The sequence below is a fragment of the Xenopus tropicalis genome, chromosome 3 (assembly GCF_000004195.4).
Source record: "Xenopus tropicalis strain Nigerian chromosome 3, UCB_Xtro_10.0, whole genome shotgun sequence".
NCBI classification, from domain to species: domain Eukaryota; kingdom Metazoa; phylum Chordata; class Amphibia; order Anura; family Pipidae; genus Xenopus; species Xenopus tropicalis.
In genome coordinates, this window is record NC_030679.2 from 143,598,512 (window position 1) to 143,618,648 (window position 20,137).

At 46.9% G+C, this 20,137-nt stretch overlaps 1 protein-coding gene and 1 pseudogene across 1 annotated transcript; both read right to left on the reverse strand.

Annotated features, from left to right (window-relative positions):
• Positions 1-1,278: 1,278 nt before the first annotated feature.
• On the reverse strand, positions 1,279-4,484 carry LOC116409523 (annotated as a pseudogene).
• An 8,697-nt stretch (positions 4,485-13,181) lies between these two features.
• LOC116409836 (histidine N-acetyltransferase-like) lies at positions 13,182-16,939 on the reverse strand. The gene is made up of 3 exons (XM_031899506.1): positions 16,623-16,939; positions 14,420-14,644; positions 13,182-14,339 (listed from the first exon to the last, which is right to left on the reverse strand). The coding sequence occupies exons 1-3, from the start codon at positions 16,911-16,913 to the stop codon at positions 13,659-13,661; spliced, it is 1,197 nt and encodes a 398-aa protein (XP_031755366.1). The 5' UTR covers positions 16,914-16,939; the 3' UTR covers positions 13,182-13,658.
• Positions 16,940-20,137: the final 3,198 nt, after the last annotated feature.

The window sequence follows — 20,137 nt, forward strand, 5'->3', positions numbered from 1 at the left end:
TGTATGGGGGCACTGTGTATGGGGGGCACTGTATGGGGGCACTGTGTATGGAGGGCTACTGTGTATGGGGGGCACTGTGTATGGGGGGCTCTGTGTATGGGGGGCTCTGTGTAAGGGGGGCTCTGTGTATGGGGGGCTCTGTGTAAGGAGGGCTACTGTGTATGGGGGGCACTGTGTATGGGGGGCTCTGTGTAAGGAGGGCTACTGTGTATGGGGGGCACTGTGTATGGGGGGCACTGTATGGGGGGACACTGTGTAAGGAGGGCTACTGTGTATGGGGGGGCACTGTATGGGGGGACACTGTGTAAGGAAGGCTACTGTGTAAGGGGGGCACTGTGTATGGGGGGGCTCTGTGTATGGGGGGCTCTGTGTAAGGGGGGCACTGTGTATGGGGGGCTCTGTGTAAGGAGGGCTACTGTGTATGGGGGGCACTGTGTATGGGGGGCACTGTATGGGGGGACACTGTGTAAGGAGGGCTACTGTGTATGGGGGGGACACTGTGTAAGGAGGGCTACTGTGTATGGGGGGCACTGTATGGGGGGCACTATGTAAGGAGGGATACTGTGTATGGGGGCACTGTGTATAGGGGCACTTTCTATGGGGGCATTGTGTATGGAGGGTACTTTCTATGGGGGCACTGTGTATGGGGGCTACTGTCTGTGGGGCAATTGAGGGCATGGTCTATGGGGTCAATTGGGGGCACTGTCTATGGGGGGGTACTGTTTATGGGGGCAAATGGGTCACTGTGTATGGGGGGCACTGTCTATGGGGGTGCTGTCTATTGGGCCATCGTGGGAACTATTTTAAAATTGGGGTGTGGCAATTGGGGCGTGGCCACAAAGTGGGCGTGGCCAAAAAATTTTGCTGCGCTGCGTGCAGCAAGTCTTTTTCTCCCTCTTTTCATTTTTCAAATGTTGGGAGGTATGCCCTATAGAGCAGGGAGCAGGGTGAAGGGCAGACAAGTTGAGCCTGAAAGAGCAAAAAAGAATAGAAAATGGGCCCTGTGTCTATACTGTCCAATTGCATGCTGGGTATTGTAGTTTTATATTAATCCTAGCTGTAGGCTAATTGTTAGATACAAACTACATTACCCAGCATGCAGTGGGACAGGCACACTAGGGGGAAAAAACTTTGACTAGTTTCCAAAAAATAGCCCAAAACTGTACCATGGCGGGTTTGTACTTTGGAAACCCACCTGGGCTTTAAATTAGTAGCCCAAATTGGCGGAAAAACCACCAACCTGCCAACCCTGCCTTGAAGATACTGCTGATGGTGGAGTTAACAACACAGACAGAAAACTGAGGAAACTACGGGGGGAGAGATGGGAACAAATGAAATGAAAGGCAAAGCAGGAAACAACAATGTGAAACATGACAGTGGTGAAATGCAGAATTTTGCAGCAAATCCATGAATGGCAACAGAAATGTGTTCATCACTATTCTTCTTCAGTTCCTTATTGAATAAAGCAGCCGTTTGTTTCATATTTATTTCATGTTATAGCCTGCTACTGATAACAGCCGACAGAATGGGCTCATAAGAGCCTAAGAGCTAACTCCCAGCTAGCCAATCACATTTTAGCTTTAATATGAGGCAGACAAGGGTTTTGTAGGGATCCCTCAAGAACAAGTATGTGTTTCCTTGTATGGAAAGGGGTTATCCCTTGCAAAAAATGAGTAACGGCACCTCGAAGTGTCTCTTCTGCCACAATAACACAAATAATACTGCCCCCTGGAGGCAGCGCCGGTATTTGCTTAACTAAATGATGCAGGATGTGACCCTGTACAAACCTGGGATTGGTGCCAAAGAGGTCAATATTGAGGCAGTGCGTGCCTTTAGCTAATGGCACTGGGATTGGGGCACTGCTCAGGCTGAGGAGCTCAGGGGAGACGTGAGGGAGAGGAGGGTGTTGGGGAGGGGGGTTAATATGAGTGGGGGCAGGGTGGCTGCATTGAGTACCCGAGGAACTGGGAGTATCAGAATTAGTGGATTTGGAGTAGATCCAGAGAAGCCCCGATCCCAGCAATAACTTTAAGTTGCTTTTGTGTGCGGAGAGAGGAAGGGAACCCCCAATGAGAAGCCCCTTGGGAAACAGATGCTCTAGAATGCATGGATTCTCAAACAGATCTAGAACCTCCAAAGGACTTAGAACAACAGGGGGGCACCCACATAGTCCCTCTTCACCCGGAGCCTCAGTGCCTTGATAGAGTCCTCCATCTGATTGTTGGGCAGCAGCATTGAGACAACAGCCTGAAAGGGAAGAGAGGAGAGAGTAAGAGAGGGGCACGGGGGCTGCTTCTCCCAGTACAATGAGCCAGGTACAAACCCACCTTACTATGTACAACAGGATACCTTTTCAACAAGGCAGCAGGGGGGTTTTCTTTCCGGGTCGCTCTTATTTTGGTGACTTTAGGGTTCTTACAGCGTAGGTTATCCAAAGCATAACGCTGAATTACCCCGGCTATCCCATGGCCTCTCATAATTGGGGCAACACGGAGACTTTGCAGCAAAGCAGTAATCCCACCATCCACCAATAAGGTAGACAAGAAAGCAACCTGTAGAGAAAGAGCCAATCAGATGCACCATCTCTCCCTACTATACCTGCTATCCCACAGCCCCAGTCCCTTCCCAGAGGCTATTATCCCCCCACTGCTACTATAGGCACCATCTCTCCCTACTATACCTGCTATCCCACAGCCCCAGTCCCTTTCCAGAGGCTATTATCCCCCCACTGCTACTATAGGCACCATCTCTCCCTACTATACCTGCTATCCCACAGCCCCAGTCCCTTCCCAGAGGCTATTATCCCCCCACTGCTACTATAGGCACCATCTCTCCCTACTATACCTGCTATCCCACAGCCCCAGTCCCTTCCCAGAGGCTATTATCCCACTGCTACTATAGGCACCATCTCTCCCTACTATACCTGCTATCCCACAGCCCCAGTCCCTTCCCAGAGGCTATTATCCCCCCACTGCTACTATAGGCACCATCTCTCCCTACTATACCTGCTATCCCACAGCCCCAGTCCCTTCCCAGAGGCTATTATCCCACTGCTACTATAGGCACCATCTCTCCCTACTATACCTGCTATCCCACAGCCCCAGTCCCTTCCCAGAGGCTATTATCCCACTGCTACTATAGGCACCATCTCTCCCTACTATACCTGCTATCCCACAGCCCCAGTCCCTTCCCAGAGGTTATTATCCCCCCACTGCTACTATAGGCACCATCTCTCCCTACTATACCTGCTATCCCACAGCCCCAGTCCCTTCCCAGAGGTTATTATCCCCCCACTGCTACTATAGGCACCATCTCTCCCTACTATACCTGCTATCCCACAGCCCCAGTCCCTTCCCAGAGGCTATTATCCCCCCACTGCTACTATAGGCACCATCTCTCCCTACTATACCTGCTATCCCACAGCCCCAGTCCCTTCCCAGAGGCTATTATCCCACTGCTACTATAGGCACCATCTCTCCCTACTATACCTGCTATCCCACAGCCCCAGTCCCTTCCCAGAGGTTATTATCCCCCCACTGCTACTATAGGCACCATCTCTCCCTACTATACCTGCTATCCCACAGCCCCAGTCCCTTCCCAGAGGCTATTATCCCCCACTGCTACTATAGGCACCATCTCTCCCTACTATACCTGCTATCCCACAGCCCCAGTCCCTTCCCAGAGGCTATTATCCCCCCACTGCTACTATAGGCACCATCTCTCCCTACTATACCTGCTATCCCACAGCCCCAGTCCCTTCCCAGAGGCTATTATCCCCCCACTGCTACTATAGGCACCATCTCTCCCTACTATACCTGCTATCCCACAGCCCCAGTCCCTTCCCAGAGGCTATTATCCCCCCACTGATACTATAGGCACCATCTCTCCCTACTATACCTGCTATCCCACAGCCCCAGTCCCTTCCCAGAGGCTATTATCCCCCCACTGCTACTATAGGCACCATCTCTCCCTACTATACCTGCTATCCCACAGCCCCAGTCCCTTCCCAGAGGCTATTATCCCCCCACTGATACTATAGGCACCATCTCTCCCTACTATATCTGCTATCCCACAGCCCCAGTCCCTTCCCAGAGGCTATTATCCCCCCACTGCTACTATAGGCACCTTAGTTTGCTATATTTGCTCTCTCATAGCCTCTCAGTTCTTTTTTATTATCCCTGTTACTAATACTGGTTCTGCTGATATGATAAAAAAGACAAATTTGCTGATCTGGGAAAATATACCGTGATTGCTGAGTTTCTATACTCACCACTTTCCCTTTAAATTTAACTATGAACATACTCCGATTAGGATCTGCCAACCACTCATGATACTTGTACGGTAGAAAATCCAACCCATCATTTATTCCATTAGAAATGGCCATAACCTCAGAATAGTTACTGGCAGTGGCAGGGAGAATCTGTACATCCCGGAGAGAGAAATCTGACATGGCAAAATGCAGTAAGTCAGCTGAACAAGCACTGATCAGATATTCTTTTTGGGGTTAATCTGACTGCCAACTCCCACTGTCACCTGCTCTAGATACACAGAGCTCTAATGTATGCAAACGTTCTGACTTGTGTAGTCACATTGGGTTAACAGTCACCCCGCTATAGTTCCAGGGGTACCCAGGGCACAAATAAGCACTCACCCCAAATCCCCCCCTAACTGGCCTTCAGGCTGGGCCCCCTTAGCCCATAACAAGGTTACAGATATATAGAAACATTGGGGTAACAGTCACCCCGCTATAGTTCCAGGGGTACCCAGGGCACAAATAAGCACTCACCCCAAATCCCCCCCTAACTGGCCTTCAGGCTGGGCCCCCTTAGCCCATAACAAGGTTACAGATATATAGAAACATTGGGGTAACAGTCACCCTGCTATAGTTCCAGGGGTACCCAGGGCACAAATAAGCACTCACCCCAAATCCCCCCTAACTGGCCTTCAGGCTGGGCCCCCTTAGCCCATAACAAGGTTACAGTTATATAGAAACATTGGGGTAACTGTCACCCTGCTATAGTTCCAGGGGTACCCAGGGCACAAATAAGCACTCACCCCAAATCCCCCCCTAACTGGCATTCAGGCTGGGCCCCCTTAGCCCATAACAAGGTTACAGTTATATAGAAACATTGGGGTAACTGTCACCCTGCTATAGTTCCAGGGGTACCCAGGGCACAAATAAGCACTCACCCCAAATCCCCCCCTAACTGGCATTCAGGCTGGGCCCCCTTAGCCCATAACAAGGTTACAGTTATATAGAAACATTGGGGTAACAGTCACCCTGCTATAGTTCCAGGGGTACCCAGGGCACAAATAAGCACTCACCCCAAATCCCCCCCTAACTGGCCTTCAGGCTGGGCCCCCTTAGCCCATAACAAGGTTACAGATATATAGAAACATTGGGGTAACAGTCACCCTGCTATAGTTCCAGGGGTACCCAGGGCACAAATAAGCACTCACCCTAAATCCCCCCCTAACTGGCCTTCAGGCTGGGCCCCCTTAGCCCATAACAAGGTTACAGATATATAGAAACATTGGGGTAACAGTCACCCTGCTATAGTTCCAGGGGTACCCAGGGCACAAATAAGCACTCACCCCAAATCCCCCCCTAACTGGCCTTCAGGCTGGGCCCCCTTAGCCCATAACAAGGTTACAGATATATAGAAACATTGGGGTAACAGTCACCCCGCTATAGTTCCATGGGTACCCAGGGCACAAATAAGCACTCACCCCAAATCCCCCCCTAACTGGCCTTCAGGCTGGGCCCCCTTAGCCCATAATTGGGGTAACAGTCACCCTGCTATAGTTCCAGGGGTACCCAGGGCACAAATAAGCACTCACCCCAAATCCCCCCTAACTAGCCTTCAGGCTGGGCCCCCTTAGCCCATAACAAGGTTACAGATATATAGAAACATTGGGGTAACAGTCACCCCGTTATAGTTCCAGGGGTACCCAGGGCACAAATAAGCACTCACCCCAAATCCCCCCCTAACTGGCCTTCAGGCTGGGCCCCCTTAGCCCATAACAAGTTTACAGATATATAGAAACATTGGGGTAACAGTCACCCCGTTATAGTTCCAGGGGTACCCAGGGCACAAATAAGCACGCACCCCAAATCCCCCCCTAACTGGACTTCAGGCTGGGCCCCCTTAGCCCATAACAAGGTTACAGATATATAGAAACATTGGGGTAACAGTCTCCCCGCTATAGTTCCAGGGGTACCCAGGGCACAAATAAGCACTCACCCCAAATCCCCCCTAACTGGCCTTCAGGCTGGGCCCCCTTAGCCCATAACAAGGTTACAGATATATAGAAACATTGGGGTAACAGTCACCCTGCTATAGTTCCAGGGGTACCCAGGGCACAAATAAGCACTCACCCCAAATCCCCCCCTAACTGGCCTTCAGGCTGGGCCCCCTTAGCCCATAACAAGGTTACAGATATATAGAAACATTGGGGTAACAGTCACCCCGCTATAGTTCCAGGGGTACCCAGGGCACAAATAAGCACTCACCCCAAATCCCCCCTAACTGGCCTTCAGGCTGGGCCCCCTTAGCCCATAACAAGGTTACAGATATATAGAAACATTGGGGTAACAGTCGCCCCGCTATAGTTCCAGGGGTACCCAGGGCACAAATAAGCACTCACCCCAAATCCCCCCTAACTGGCCTTCAGGCTGGGCCCCCTTAGCCCATAACAAGGTTACAGATATATAGAAACATTGGGGTAACAGTCACCCTGCTATAGTTCCAGGGGTACCCAGGGCACAAATAAGCACTCACCCCAAATCCCCCCTAACTGGCCTTCAGGCTGGGCCCCCTTAGCCCATAACAAGGTTACAGATATATAGAAACATTGGGGTAACAGTCACCCCGCTATAGTTCCAGGGGTACCCAGGGCACAAATAAGCACTCACCCCAAATCCCCCCTAACTGGCCTTCAGGCTGGGCCCCCTTAGCCCATAACAAGGTTACAGTTATATAGAAACATTGGGGTAACTGTCACCCTGCTATAGTTCCAGGGGTACCCAGGGCACAAATAAGCACTCACCCCAAATCCCCCCTAACTGGCCTTCAGGCTGGGCCCCCTTAGCCCATAACAAGGTTACAGATATATAGAAACATTGGGGTAACAGTCACCCTGCTATAGTTCCAGGGGTACCCAGGGCACAAATAAGCACTCACCCCAAATCCCCCCTAACTGGCCTTCAGGCTGGGCCCCCTTAGCCCATAACAAGGTTATAGATATATAGAAACATTGGGGTAACAGTCACCCCGCTATAGTTCCAGGGGTACCCAGGGCACAAATAAGCACTCACCCCAAATCCCCCCCTAACTGGCCTTCAGGCTGGGCCCCCTTAGCCCATAACAAGGTTACAGATATATAGAAACATTGGGGTAATAGTCACCTATAGTTCCAGGGGTACCCAGGACCCAGGCATAAACAAAATTATTAATATTCTATGCTGGGGATGATGCTGTCTCTGTATTGTTTAATACTATTATACCAAATGCATGATTCTTTAATATTATCTCTCCTAAATCCTAGGATAAGCACATCGGTCTGTACTTACCCAGCACCAAGTCAGGAGCAGTTGTCCAATCCATTTCTAGTGTTAAGGTGTGGGCTGAATCTTATTCTTGTAATTTATTCTCTTTATTCATCTTTAGTGATGAGCAAATCTGACCCATTTCACTTTGCCAGGAAATTACTTACAAGTTGCCTTGAGATAGCAATAACTTACAACCTCAGTAGTGTTGGCAGACAGTTGACCCAATCAGGATTGCACCTTGGAGATCATTGAGAAGTTTATTCCAAACTGTGAAGATCTTGATAACAGTGAACTCTCAGATAACCCGAGAGGCGAAACACGGGTCATTCTTAAGGTGGCCATACACGAGCAGATCCGCTCGCTTGGCGATGTCGCCAAGCGAGCAGATCTTCCCCCGATATCACCACCTACGGGTGGGCTATATCGGGGAGCATTTAGGTAAAAAAAAAAAAATCTGATCGTTTGGCCCAGGCGGCAATGGGGCAGTCGGATCGGGGACCGCATCAACGAGCCGATGCGGTCCCCGATCCGACCGGATTTTCTAACCTGGCCGATCGAGATCTGCCCAATTTCAGGCCAGATATCGGTCGGCCAGGCCACTCTGCTCTCCCCATACACGGGCCGATTAGCTGCCGAATCTGTCCAAGGGACCAATATCGGCAGCTATAGTCGGCCCGTGTATGGGGACCTTAAGAGTTGGCAATTTCCCTGATAAACTCACAGAAGTAGAAAAAGGGAGGAAATGAACCTGATTTTCTTCCTTGTAAGCAAAGAATTCTAATTTTTCAACATGATTTCCTTTTTCTCTGTAAAAATAAAACAGTACCTGTACTTGATCCCAACTAAGATATAATTACCCCTTATTGGGGGCAGAACAGCCCTATTGGGTTTATTTCATGGTTAAATGATTCCCTTTTCTCTGTAATAATAAAACAGTACCTGTACTTGATCCCAACTAAGATATAATTACCCCTTATTGGGGGCAGAACAGCCCTATTGGGTTTATTTAATGGTTAAATGATTCCCTTTTCTCTGTAATAATAAAACAGTACCTGTACTTGATCCCAATAAGATATAATTACCCCTTATTGGGGGCAGAACAGCCCTATTGGGTTTATTTCATGGTTAAATGATTCCCTTTTCTCTGTAATAATAAAACAGTACCTGTACTTGATCCCAATAAGATATAATTACCCCTTATTGGGGCAGAACAGCCCTATTGGGTTTATTTCATGGTTAAATGATTCCCTTTTCTCTGTAATAATAAGACAGTACCTGTACTTGATCCCAACTAAGATATAATTACCCCTTCTTGGGGGCAGAACAGCCCTATTGGGTTTATTTCATGGTTAAATGATTCCCTTTTCTCTGTAATAATAAAACAGTACCTGTACTTGATCCCAACTAAGATATAATTACCCCTTCTTGGGGGCAGAACAGCCCTATTGGGTTTATTTCATGGTTAAATGATTCCCTTTTCTCTGTAATAATAAAACAGTACCTGTACTTGATCCCAACTAAGATATAATTACCCCTTATTGGGGCAGAACAGCCCTATTGGGTTTATTTCATGGTTAAATGATTCCCTTTTCTCTGTAATAATAAAACAGTACCTGTACTTGATCCCAACTAAGATAGAATTACCCCTTATTGGGGCAGAACAGCCCTATTGGGTTTATTTCATGGTTAAATGATTCCCTTTTCTCTGTAATAATAAAACAGTACCTGTACTTGATCCCAACTAAGATATAATTACCCCTTATTGGGGGCAGAACAGCCCTATTGGGGTTATTTAATGGTTAAATGATTCCCTTTTCTCTGTAATAATAAAACAGTACCTGTACTTGATCCCAACTAAGATATAATTACCCCTTATTGGGGGCAGAACAGTCCTATTGGGTTTATTTCATGGTAAAATGATTCCCTTTTCTCTGTAATAATAAAACAGTACCTGTACTTGATCCCAACTAAGATATAATTCAGGCCTTGGATTTATGGCTTGGGGTGGAACAGAGTTGGAAACAAAGGCCGGTGCATAAGCATTTAACCTTGACACTGGTTTAGGGCCCATAGATGTGTTGGGTTGCAGCTGTGGAGCAGTGGCTGGATGCACTGGAGCATAAATAGGTAGGTTGTCTTAAGATGCAGCCATGGTCTTGTGTAATGCAGCCATGGTGACTGGGAGCTGTAGTTTTAGAGCCTGTTGCATCAGATGCGACTGAATGTCTGCTGCTTTGGTTTAGGACATAGTTGGTAATGCGTTCCAGGTAACCCTTTGGGTCTGTTGGACTGCAACAATTTATTTTACTCTCATCAGCCTCTTGTTCTAAACATTCAGCCTTGCCAGAGCTGTGGCCGCTCACACTGCTTTTCCAAAGACTCCATTTCTGCTTTCTTGCAAATGGCTTCTGCTTCCATTTCTACTTTCTTGCGTGGAGCTTCTACTTCCATTTCTATTTTCTTGATTGGAGCTTCTACTTCCATTTCTACTTTCTTGCGTGGAGCCTCTGCTTCCATTTCTACTTTCTTGCGTGGAGCCTCTGCTTCCATTTCTACTTTCTTGATTGGAGCCTCTGCTTCCATTTCTACTTTCTTGCGTGGAGCCTCTGCTTCCATTTCTACTTTCTTGCGTGGAGCTTCTGCTTCCATTCAAACTTTCTTGCTTGGAGCTTCTGCTTCCATTTCTAATTTCTTGCATGGAGCTTCTGCTTCCATTCCAACTTTCTTGCTTGGAGCTTCTGCTTCCATTTCTAATTTCTTGTGTGGAGCTTCTTATTCCATTTCTACTTTCTTGCATGGAGCTTCTGCTTCCATTTCTAATTTCTTGTGTGGAGCTTCTGCTTCCATTTCTACTTTCTTGCGTGGAGCTTCTACTTTGATTTCTACTTTCTTGCGTGGAGCTTCTAATTCCATTTCTACTTTCTTGCGTGGAGCTTCTGCTTCCATTCCAACTTTCTTGCGTGGAGCTTCTGCTTCCATTCCAACTTTCTTGCTTGGAGCTTCTGCTTCCATTTCTAATTTCTTGCGTGGAGCTTCTTATTCCATTTCTACTTTCTTGCATGGAGCTTCTGCTTCCATTTCTACTTTCTTGCGTGGAGCTTCTGCTTCCATTTCTAATTTCTTGTGTGGAGCCTCTGCTTCCATTTCTACTTTCTTGAGTGGAGCTTCTACTTTGATTTCTACTTTCTTGCGTGGAGCTTCTAATTCCATTTCTACTTTCTTGCGTGGAGCTTCTGCTTCCATTTCTACTTTCTTGCGTGGAGCTTCTACTTCCATTTCTACTTTCTTGCGTGGAGCTTCTACTTCCATTTCTACTTTCTTGCGTGGAGTTTCTGCGTCTATTTCTACTTTCTTGCGTGGAGCTTCTGCTTCTATTTCTACTTTCTTGCGTGCAGCTTCTGCTTCTATTTCTACTTTCTTGTTTGGAGCTTCTGCTTCCATTTCTTCCTTCTTGCGTGCAGCTTCTGCTTCTATTTCTACTTTCTTGCGTGCAGCTTCTGCTTCTATTTCTTCTTTCTTGCATGCAGCTTCTGCTTCCATTTCTACTTTCTTGCGTGCAGCTTCTGCTTCCATTTCTACTTTCTTGCTTGGTGCCTCTGCTTCCATTTCTGCTTTCTTGTTTGGAGCTTCTGCTTCCATTTCTACTTTCTTGCATGGAGCTTCTGCTTCCATTTCTTTCTTCTTGCGTGTAGCTTCTGCTTCTATTTCTACTTTCTTGCTTGGAGCCTCTGCTTCCATGTCTAGTTTCTTGCTTGGAGCTTCTGCTTCCATTTCTACTTTATTGCTTGGAGCTTCTACTTCCATTTCTTCTTTCTTGCTTGGAGGTTCTGCTTCCATTTCTACTTTCTTGTTTGGAGCTTCTGCTTCCATTTCTACTTTCTTGCGTGGAGCTTCTGCTTCCATTTCTACTTTCTCGCGTGGAGCTTCTACTTCAATTTCTACTTTCTTGCGTGGAGCTTCTTATTCCATTTCTACTTTCTTGCATAGAGCTTCTGCTTCCATTTCTACTTTCTCGCGTGGAGCTTCTACTTCGATTTCTACTTTCTTGCGTGGAGCTTCTTATTCCATTTCTACTTTCTTGCATGGAGCTTCTGCTTCCATTCCAACTTTCTTGCTTGGAGCTTCTGCTTCCATTTCTAATTTCTTGCATGGAGCTTCTGCTTCCATTCCAACTTTCTTGCGTGGAGCTTCTGCTTCCATTCCAACTTTCTTGCTTGGAGCTTCTGCTTCCATTTCTAATTTCTTGTGTGGAGCTTCTGCTTCCATTTCTAATTTCTTGTGTGGAGCTTCTGCTTCCATTTCTACTTTCTTGCGTGGAGCTTCTAATTCCATTTCTACTTTCTTGCGTGGAGCTTCTGCTTCCATTTCTACTTTCTTGCGTGGAGCTTCTACTTCCATTTCTACTTTCTTGCGTGGAGCTTCTACTTCCATTTCTACTTTCTTGCGTGGAGTTTCTGCGTCCATTTCTACTTTCTTGCGTGGAGCTTCTAATTCCATTTCTACTTTCTTGCGTGGAGCCTCTGCTTCCATTTCTACTTTCTTGCATGGAGCTTCTGCTTCCATTCCAACTTTCTTGCTTGGAGCTTCTGCTTCCATTTCTAATTTCTTGCATGGAGCTTCTGCTTCCATTCCAACTTTCTTGCGTGGAGCTTCTGCTTCCATTCCAACTTTCTTGCTTGGAGCTTCTGCTTCCATTTCTAATTTCTTGTGTGGAGCTTCTTATTCCATTTCTACTTTCTTGCATGGAGCTTCTGCTTCCATTTCTACTTTCTTGCTTGGAGCTTCTGCTTCCATTTCTAATTTCTTGTGTGGAGCTTCTGCTTCCATTTCTACTTTCTTGCGTGGAGCTTCTACTTTGATTTCTACTTTCTTGCGTGGAGCTTCTAATTCCATTTCTACTTTCTTGCGTGGAGCTTCTGCTTCCATTTCTACTTTCTTGCGTGGAGCTTCTACTTCCATTTCTACTTTCTTGCGTGGAGCTTCTACTTCCATTTCTACTTTCTTGCGTGGAGTTTCTGCGTCCATTTCTACTTTCTTGCGTGGAGCTTCTACTTCCATTTCTACTTTCTTGCGTGGAGCTTCTGCTTCCATATCTATCTTCCATTGAGCAAAGGCTGCCTGAAACTTAGCAGCTTCTGCATTGGCGCGTGCCTTAATAAGTTGTTGGCTGAGGATGGAAGATCTTGATTGTAGGGATTTGGAGGATCTCATGGAGTGTCTCCCAGATACAGAACAATGAGATCTGGATTCCTGAAGTTGTGTAATTCTCACTTCTACCTTTGTCTTTGTGATACTAAGCTATCTCTGTTTAGATTCAACTCATCAAATTCCTTTACTTCTTGACTCTGAAGTGTTGTACCACTTTAAGAAGTTGGTATATTTAAAACACAATTGCTGGTAAGTCTCAAACGTAGCAATTAATTGTTTAAGAGTGCCTTGAAGTTGCAGTGGATCAAAGGCAGGTTGAGAAACAGCAGACATACAGCTATCAATACATATTTTGACTTTTCTGCTCTCCAATCTCAGCATTGCAAGTGGGTTCTCTATAACTTATCAAGTTTCCTTGAGATAGCAATAACTTACAACCTCAGTAGTGTTGGCAGACAGTTGACCCAATCACAATGGCACCTTGGAGATCATTGAGAAGTTTATTCCAAACTGTGAAGATCTTGATAACAGTGAACACTCAGATAGGTTAAAAGATCATAATTTGATCCACTCCAGCAATTATATGTGGGTACTAAAATGGAGTTTAGAAAATACTGCTGGGGGTGGAGTTAACAACACAGCCAGAAAACTGAGGAAACTACGGGGGGAGAGATGGGAACAAATGAAATGAAAGGCAAAGCATGAAATAACAATGTATAATATGACAGTGGTGAAATGTGGAATTTTGAAGCGAATCCATGGCAACAAGAATGTGTTCATCACTATTCTTCTTCAGTTCCTTAGTGAATAAAGCAGCCATTTGTTTTATATTTACTACATGTTATTGCCTGCTACTGATAACAGCCAACAGAATGAGCTCATAAGAGCCTAAGGGGATTCCTAGCAACTAGCCCTGGCAAACAAGATTCTAGGTGTACTACTAACCCCAGCTAGCCAATCACATTTTAGCTTTATTATGAGGCAGATAAGGGTTTTGTAGGGATATCTCAAAAACAAGTAAGTTTTTCCTTGTATGGAAAGGGGTTATCCCTTGCAAAGAATGAGTAACGGCACCTCGAAGTGTCTCTTCTGCCACAACAACACAAATAATACTGCCCCCTGGTGGCAGAACTGGTATTTGCTTAACTAAATGATGCAGGATGTGACCCTGTACAAACCTGGGATTGGTGCCAAAGAGGTCAATATTGAGGCAGTGCGTGCCTTTAGCTAATGGCACTGGGATTGGGGCGCTGCTCAGGCTGAGGAGCTCAGGGGAGACGTGAGGGAGAGGAGAGTGTTGGGGAGGGGGGTTAATATGAGTGGGGGCAGGGTGGCTGCATTGAGTACCCAAGGAACTGGGGGTATCAGAATTAGTGGATTTGGAGTAGATCCAGACAAGCCCCAATCCCAGCAATAACTTTAAGTTGCATTTGTGTGCGGAGAGAGGAAGAAAACCCCCAATGAGAAGCCCCTTGGGAAACAGATGCTCTAGAGTGCATGGATTCTCAAAAAGATCTAGAACCTCTGAAGGACTTAGAACAACAGGGAGGGCACCCACATAGTCCCTCTTCACCCGGAGCCTCAGTGCCTTGATAGAGTCCTCCATCTGATTGTTGGGCAGCAGCACTGAGACAACAGCCTGGAAGGGAAGAGAGGAGAGAGTAAGAGAGGGGCACGGGGGCTGCTTCTCCCAGTACAATGAGTCGGGTACAAACCCACCTTACTATGTACAACAGGATACCTTTTCAACAAGGCAGCAGGGGGGTTTTCTTTCCTGGTCACTCTTATTTTGCCGACTTCAGGGTTCTTACAGCGTAGGTTATCCAAAGCATAACCCCGAATTACCCCGGCTATCCCATGGCCTCTCATAATTGGGGCAACACGGAGACTTTGCAGCAAAGCAGTAATCCCACCATCCACCAATAAGGTAGACAAGAAAGCAACCTGTAGACACAGAGAAAACCATCAGATGCACCATCTCTCCCTACTATACCTGTTATCCCACAGCCCCAGTCCCTTCCCAGAGGCTATTATCCCCCCACTGCTACTATAGGCACCATCTCTCCCTACTATACCTGTTATCCCACAGCCCCAGTCCCTTCCCAGAGGCTATTATCCCCCCACTGCTACTATAGGCACCATCTCTCCCTACTATACCTGCTATCCCACAGCCCCAGTCCCTTCCCAGAGGCTATTATCCTCCCACTGCTACTATAGGCACCATCTCTCCCTACTATACCTGCTATCCCACAGCCCCAGTCCCTTCCCAGAGGCTATTATCCTCCCACTGCTACTATAGGCACCATCTCTCCCTACTATACCTGCTATCCCACAGCCCCAGTCCCTTCCCAGAGGCTATTATCCCACTGCTACTATAGGCACCATCTCTCCCTACTATACCTGCTATCCCACAGCCCCAGTCCCTTCCCAAAGGCTATTATCCCCCCACTGCTACTATAGGCACCATCTCTCCCTACTATACCTGCTATCCCACAGCCCCAGTCCCTTCCCAGAGGCTATTATCCCCCCACTGCTACTATAGGCACCATCTCTACCTACTATACCTGCTATCCCACAGCCCCAGTCCCTTCCCAGAGGCTATTATCCCCCCACTGCTACTATAGGCACCATCTCTCCCTACTATACCTGCTATCCCACAGCCCCAGTCCCTTCCCAGAGGCTATTATCCCCCCCACTGCTACTATAGGCACCATCTCTCCCTACTATACCTGCTATCCCACAGCCACAGTCCCTTCCCAGAGGCTATTATCCCCCCCACTGCTACTATAGGCACCATCTCTCCCTACTATACCTGCTATCCCACAGCCCCAGTCCCTTCCCAGAGGCTATTATCCCCCCACTGCTACTATAGGCACCATCTCTCCCTACTATACCTGCTATCCCACAGCCCCAGTCCCTTCCCAGAGGCTATTATCCCCCCACTGCTACTATAGGCACCATCTCTCCCTACTATACCTGCTATCCCACAGCCCCAGTCCCTTCCCAGAGGCTATTATCCCCCCACTGCTACTATAGGCACCATCTCTCCCTACTATAACCTGCTATCCCACAGCCCCAGTCCCTTCCCAGAGGCTATTATCCCCCACTGCTACTATAGGCACCATCTCTCCCTACTATACCTGCTATCCCACAGCCCCAGTCCCTTCCCTGAGGCTATTATCCCCCCACTGCTACTATAGGCACCATCTCTCCCTACTATAACCTGCTATCCCACAGCCCCAGTCCCTTCCCAGAGGCTATTATCCCCCCACTGCTACTATAGGCACCATCTCTCCCTACTATACCTGCTATCCCACAGCCCCAGTCCCTTCCCAGAGGCTATTATCCCCCCACTGCTACTATAGGCACCATCTCTCCCTACTATACCTGCTATCCCACAGCCCCAGTCCCTTCCCAGAGGCTATTATCCCCCACTGCTACTATAGGCACCATCTCTCCCTACTATACCTGCTATCCCACAGCCCCAGTCCCTTCCCAGAGGCTATTATCCCCCACTGCTACTATAGGCACCATCTCTCCCTACTATACCTGCTATCCCACAGCCCCAGTCCCTTCCCAGAGGCTATTATCCCCCCACTGCTACTATAGGCACCATCTCTCCCTACTATACCTGCTATCCCACAGCCCCAGTCCCTTCCCAGAGGGTATTATCCCCCCACTGCTACTATAGGCACCATCTCTCCCTACTATACCTGCTATCCCACAGCCCCAGTCCCTTCCCAGAGGCTATTATCCCCCCACTGCTACTATAGCAACTTTAGTTTGCTGTATTTGCTCTCTCATAGCCTCCAAGTTATTTTTTATTTTCCCTGTTACTAATACTGGTTCTGCTGGTATGGTAAAAAAGACAAATTTGCTGATCTGTGAAAATATCCAGTGAATGCTGTATTGCCATACTCACCACTTTCCCTTTAAATTTAGCTATGAACATACTCCAATTAGAATCTGCCAACCACTCATGATACTTGTACGGTAGATAATCCAACCCATCATTTATTCCATTAGAAATGGCCATAACCTCAGAATAGTTACTGGCAGTGGCAGGGAGAATCTGTACATCCCGGAGAGAGAAATCTGACATGGCAAAATGCAGTAAGTCAGCTGAACAAGCACTGATCAAATATTCTTTCTGGAGGTAATGTGACTGCCAACTCCCACTGTCACCTGCTCTAGATACACAGATCTCTAACATGTGCAAAAGTACAGTCTTGTGTAGTGTAACAGTGATTACAAGAGTTACATTGGGGTAAGGGCTCTGGCACACGGGGAGATTAGTCGCCAGCGACAAAACTCCCTGTTCGCGGGCGACTAATCTCCCCGAGTTGCCATGACCCGCCATCCCACCGACGAACATTTAAGTCGCTGGTGGGATGGAGGGTCATGGCAACTCGGGGAGATTAGTCGCCCGTGAACAGGGAGTTTTGTCGCGTGCGACTAATCTCCCCGTGTGCCAGAGCCCTAACAGTCACCCTGCTATAGTTCCAGGGGTACCCAGGGCACAAATAAGGACTCACCCCAAATCCCCCCCCAACTGGCCTTCAGGCTGGGCCCCCTTAGCCCATAACAAGGTTACAGATATATAGAAACATTGGGGTAACAGTCACCCTGCTATAGTTCCAGGGGTACCCAGGGCACAAATAAGCACTCACCCCAAATCCCCCCTAACTGGCCTTCAGGCTGGGCCCCCTTAGCCCATAACAAGGTTACAGATATATAGAAACATTGGGGTAACAGTCACCCTGCTATAGTTCCAGGGGTACCCAGGGCACAAATAAGCACTCACCCCAAATCCCCCCCTAACTGGCCTTCAGGCTGGGCCCCCTTAGCCCATAACAAGGTTACAGATATATAGAAACATTGGGGTAACAGTCACCCCGCTATAGTTCCAGGGGTACCCAGGGCACAAATAAGCACTCACCCCAAATCCCCCCCTAACTGGCCTTCAGGCTGGGCCCCCTTAGCCCATAACAAGGTTACAGATATATAGAAACATTGGGGTAACAGTCACCCTGCTATAGTTCCAGGGGTACCCAGGACCCAGGCATAAACAAAATTATTAATATTCTATGCTGGGGATGATGCTGTCTCTGTATTGTTTAATACTATTATGCCAAATGCATGATTCTTTAATATTATCTCTCCTAAATCCTAGGATAAGCGCACAGGTCTGTACTTACCCAGCACCAAGTCAGGAGCAGTTGTCCAATCCATTTCTAGTGTTAAGGTGTGGGCTGAATCTTATTCTTGTAATTTATTCTTTTTATTCATCTTTAGTGATGAGCAAATCTGACCCATTTCACTTTGCCAGGAAATTACTTACAAGTTGCCTTGAGATAGCAATAACTAACAACCTCAGTAGTGTTGGCAGACAGTTGACCCAATCAGAATGGCACCTTGGAGATCATTGAGAAGTTTATTCCAAACTGTGAATCTTGATAACAGTGAACTCTCAGATAACCCGAGAGGCGAAACACGGGTCATTCTTAGGGTCGGCAATTTCCCTGATAAACTCACAGAAGTAGAAAAAGGGAGGAAATTAACATGATTTTTTTCCTTGTCCAGGTATTGGACCGCTGGTCATGGAACCCATTATCCAGAAAGTTCCAAATTACGGAAATGCCATCTCCCATAGACTCCATTATAAGCAAAGAATTCTAATTTTTCAACATGATTTCCCTTTTCTCTGTAATAATAAAACAGTACCTGTACTTGATCCCAACTAAGATATAATTACCCCTTATTGGGGGCAGAACAGCCCTATTGGGTTTATTTAATGGTTAAATGATTCCCTTTTCTCTGTAATAATAAAACAGTACCTGTACTTGATCCCAACTAAGATATAATTACCCCTTATTGGGGGCAGAACAGCCCTATTGGGTTTATTTAATGGTTAAATGATTCCCTTTTCTCTGTAATAATAAAACAGCACCTGTACTTGATCCCAACTAAGATATAATTACCCCTTATTGGGGGCAGAACAACCCTATTGGGTTTAATTACTGTTTAAATAATTTTTTTAATAGATTTAAGGTAGGGGATCTGAATTACGAAAAGACCCCTTAAACATAAAACCTCAGGTCCCGAGCATCCTGGATAATGGGCCCCATACCTGCACTTAGATCCAAGCGATGCCCACCTTTCCTGAATACTGTACGCTAGCTTGGAAACTATTGGTTTGATTCCATGGGCGGAGTCAAGGTAACTAAAGGCACTATCCATTGGTCTCCTTGGGTAATGTGGTGTAGTGGGGGGAAGTACCCGGGATGATAAAGAAAGATTGATGGGTGCTAAAGCATTGTTGGATGTAGAATTGTAGGCGGCTACCTCATATACGTTATGTATTTAAGACACCTTATATATTTGGTATGTTTTAGATACTGAGTATATCCCATACACTTTATATACATATTTTATATGGCGATGTATAAATGTTCCTTTTTTTTTAAATTACATTTTTCTTTCATTGTACTGTAATGTATTTGTTGAAAATGAATAAAGAAATATTAAAGAAAAAAAGGGCAGGGAGACCACATTGTCAGTAGTGATGAGCGAATCTGTCCCATTTTGCTTCGCCATAAAATTTGCAAAACGGCAAGAAAATTCGCAAAACGGCGAAAAATTTGCGAAACGTATTTGCCACTCGCGTCTATTTTTTGTCGCCCGCATTTCTTTGACGCAACCTCGCCCTTTTTTGAAGCGTCCACACCCAATTTGACACGTGACAAAAAGAAATCTGTGCAACAAATTTTTCTGCGGCGAATTTTCACAGAAGTTTCGCAAAACCATTCGCCAATGGCGGAATGCGGAAATTAGCTGCGAATTCATGCCTGGTGAAACAATTCGCTCATCACTAATTGTCAGCCTTGGAGAGTTGGAGCTCCAAAAGAAGGTCGCTGAGCTTTTGAACTTTAAATTGTCCTTTCCAGATATCTTTGGGAAATCTTGCAGCCTTTTGAATAAGGCCTCCTCAATTGCTTCTGTGCTGCCAAAGCTACACTCAAGTCTGTTCCAAGCAGCACTAAAGGTCCCCATACACATTAAGACCCGCTCGCCTGGCAAGATCGACAAGCAAGCGGATCTCCCAATATCCCCACCACCTTCATCCCTGGTAATGGGCACAGTCGGCTCGGGGACTGCATCAACGAGCCGATGTGGTCCCCAATCCAACTAAATTTTTTAACCTGTCCGATCGATATCTACCCGATTTCAGGCCAGATATCGGTTAGGCAGGCCCGTCGGTAGTGCCCCTACACGGGCCGATAAGCTGCTGAATCAGTCTAAGGGACCCATATCGGCAGCTACAAGTGGCCCGTGTATGGGGACCTTAAGTCCTGCAGTAGGGTTGCCAATATGCACTGCTTTGAGTCTCTTAATACCTTCATTAGACTGGGGACCCAGCCACCTGATAAGTAGATC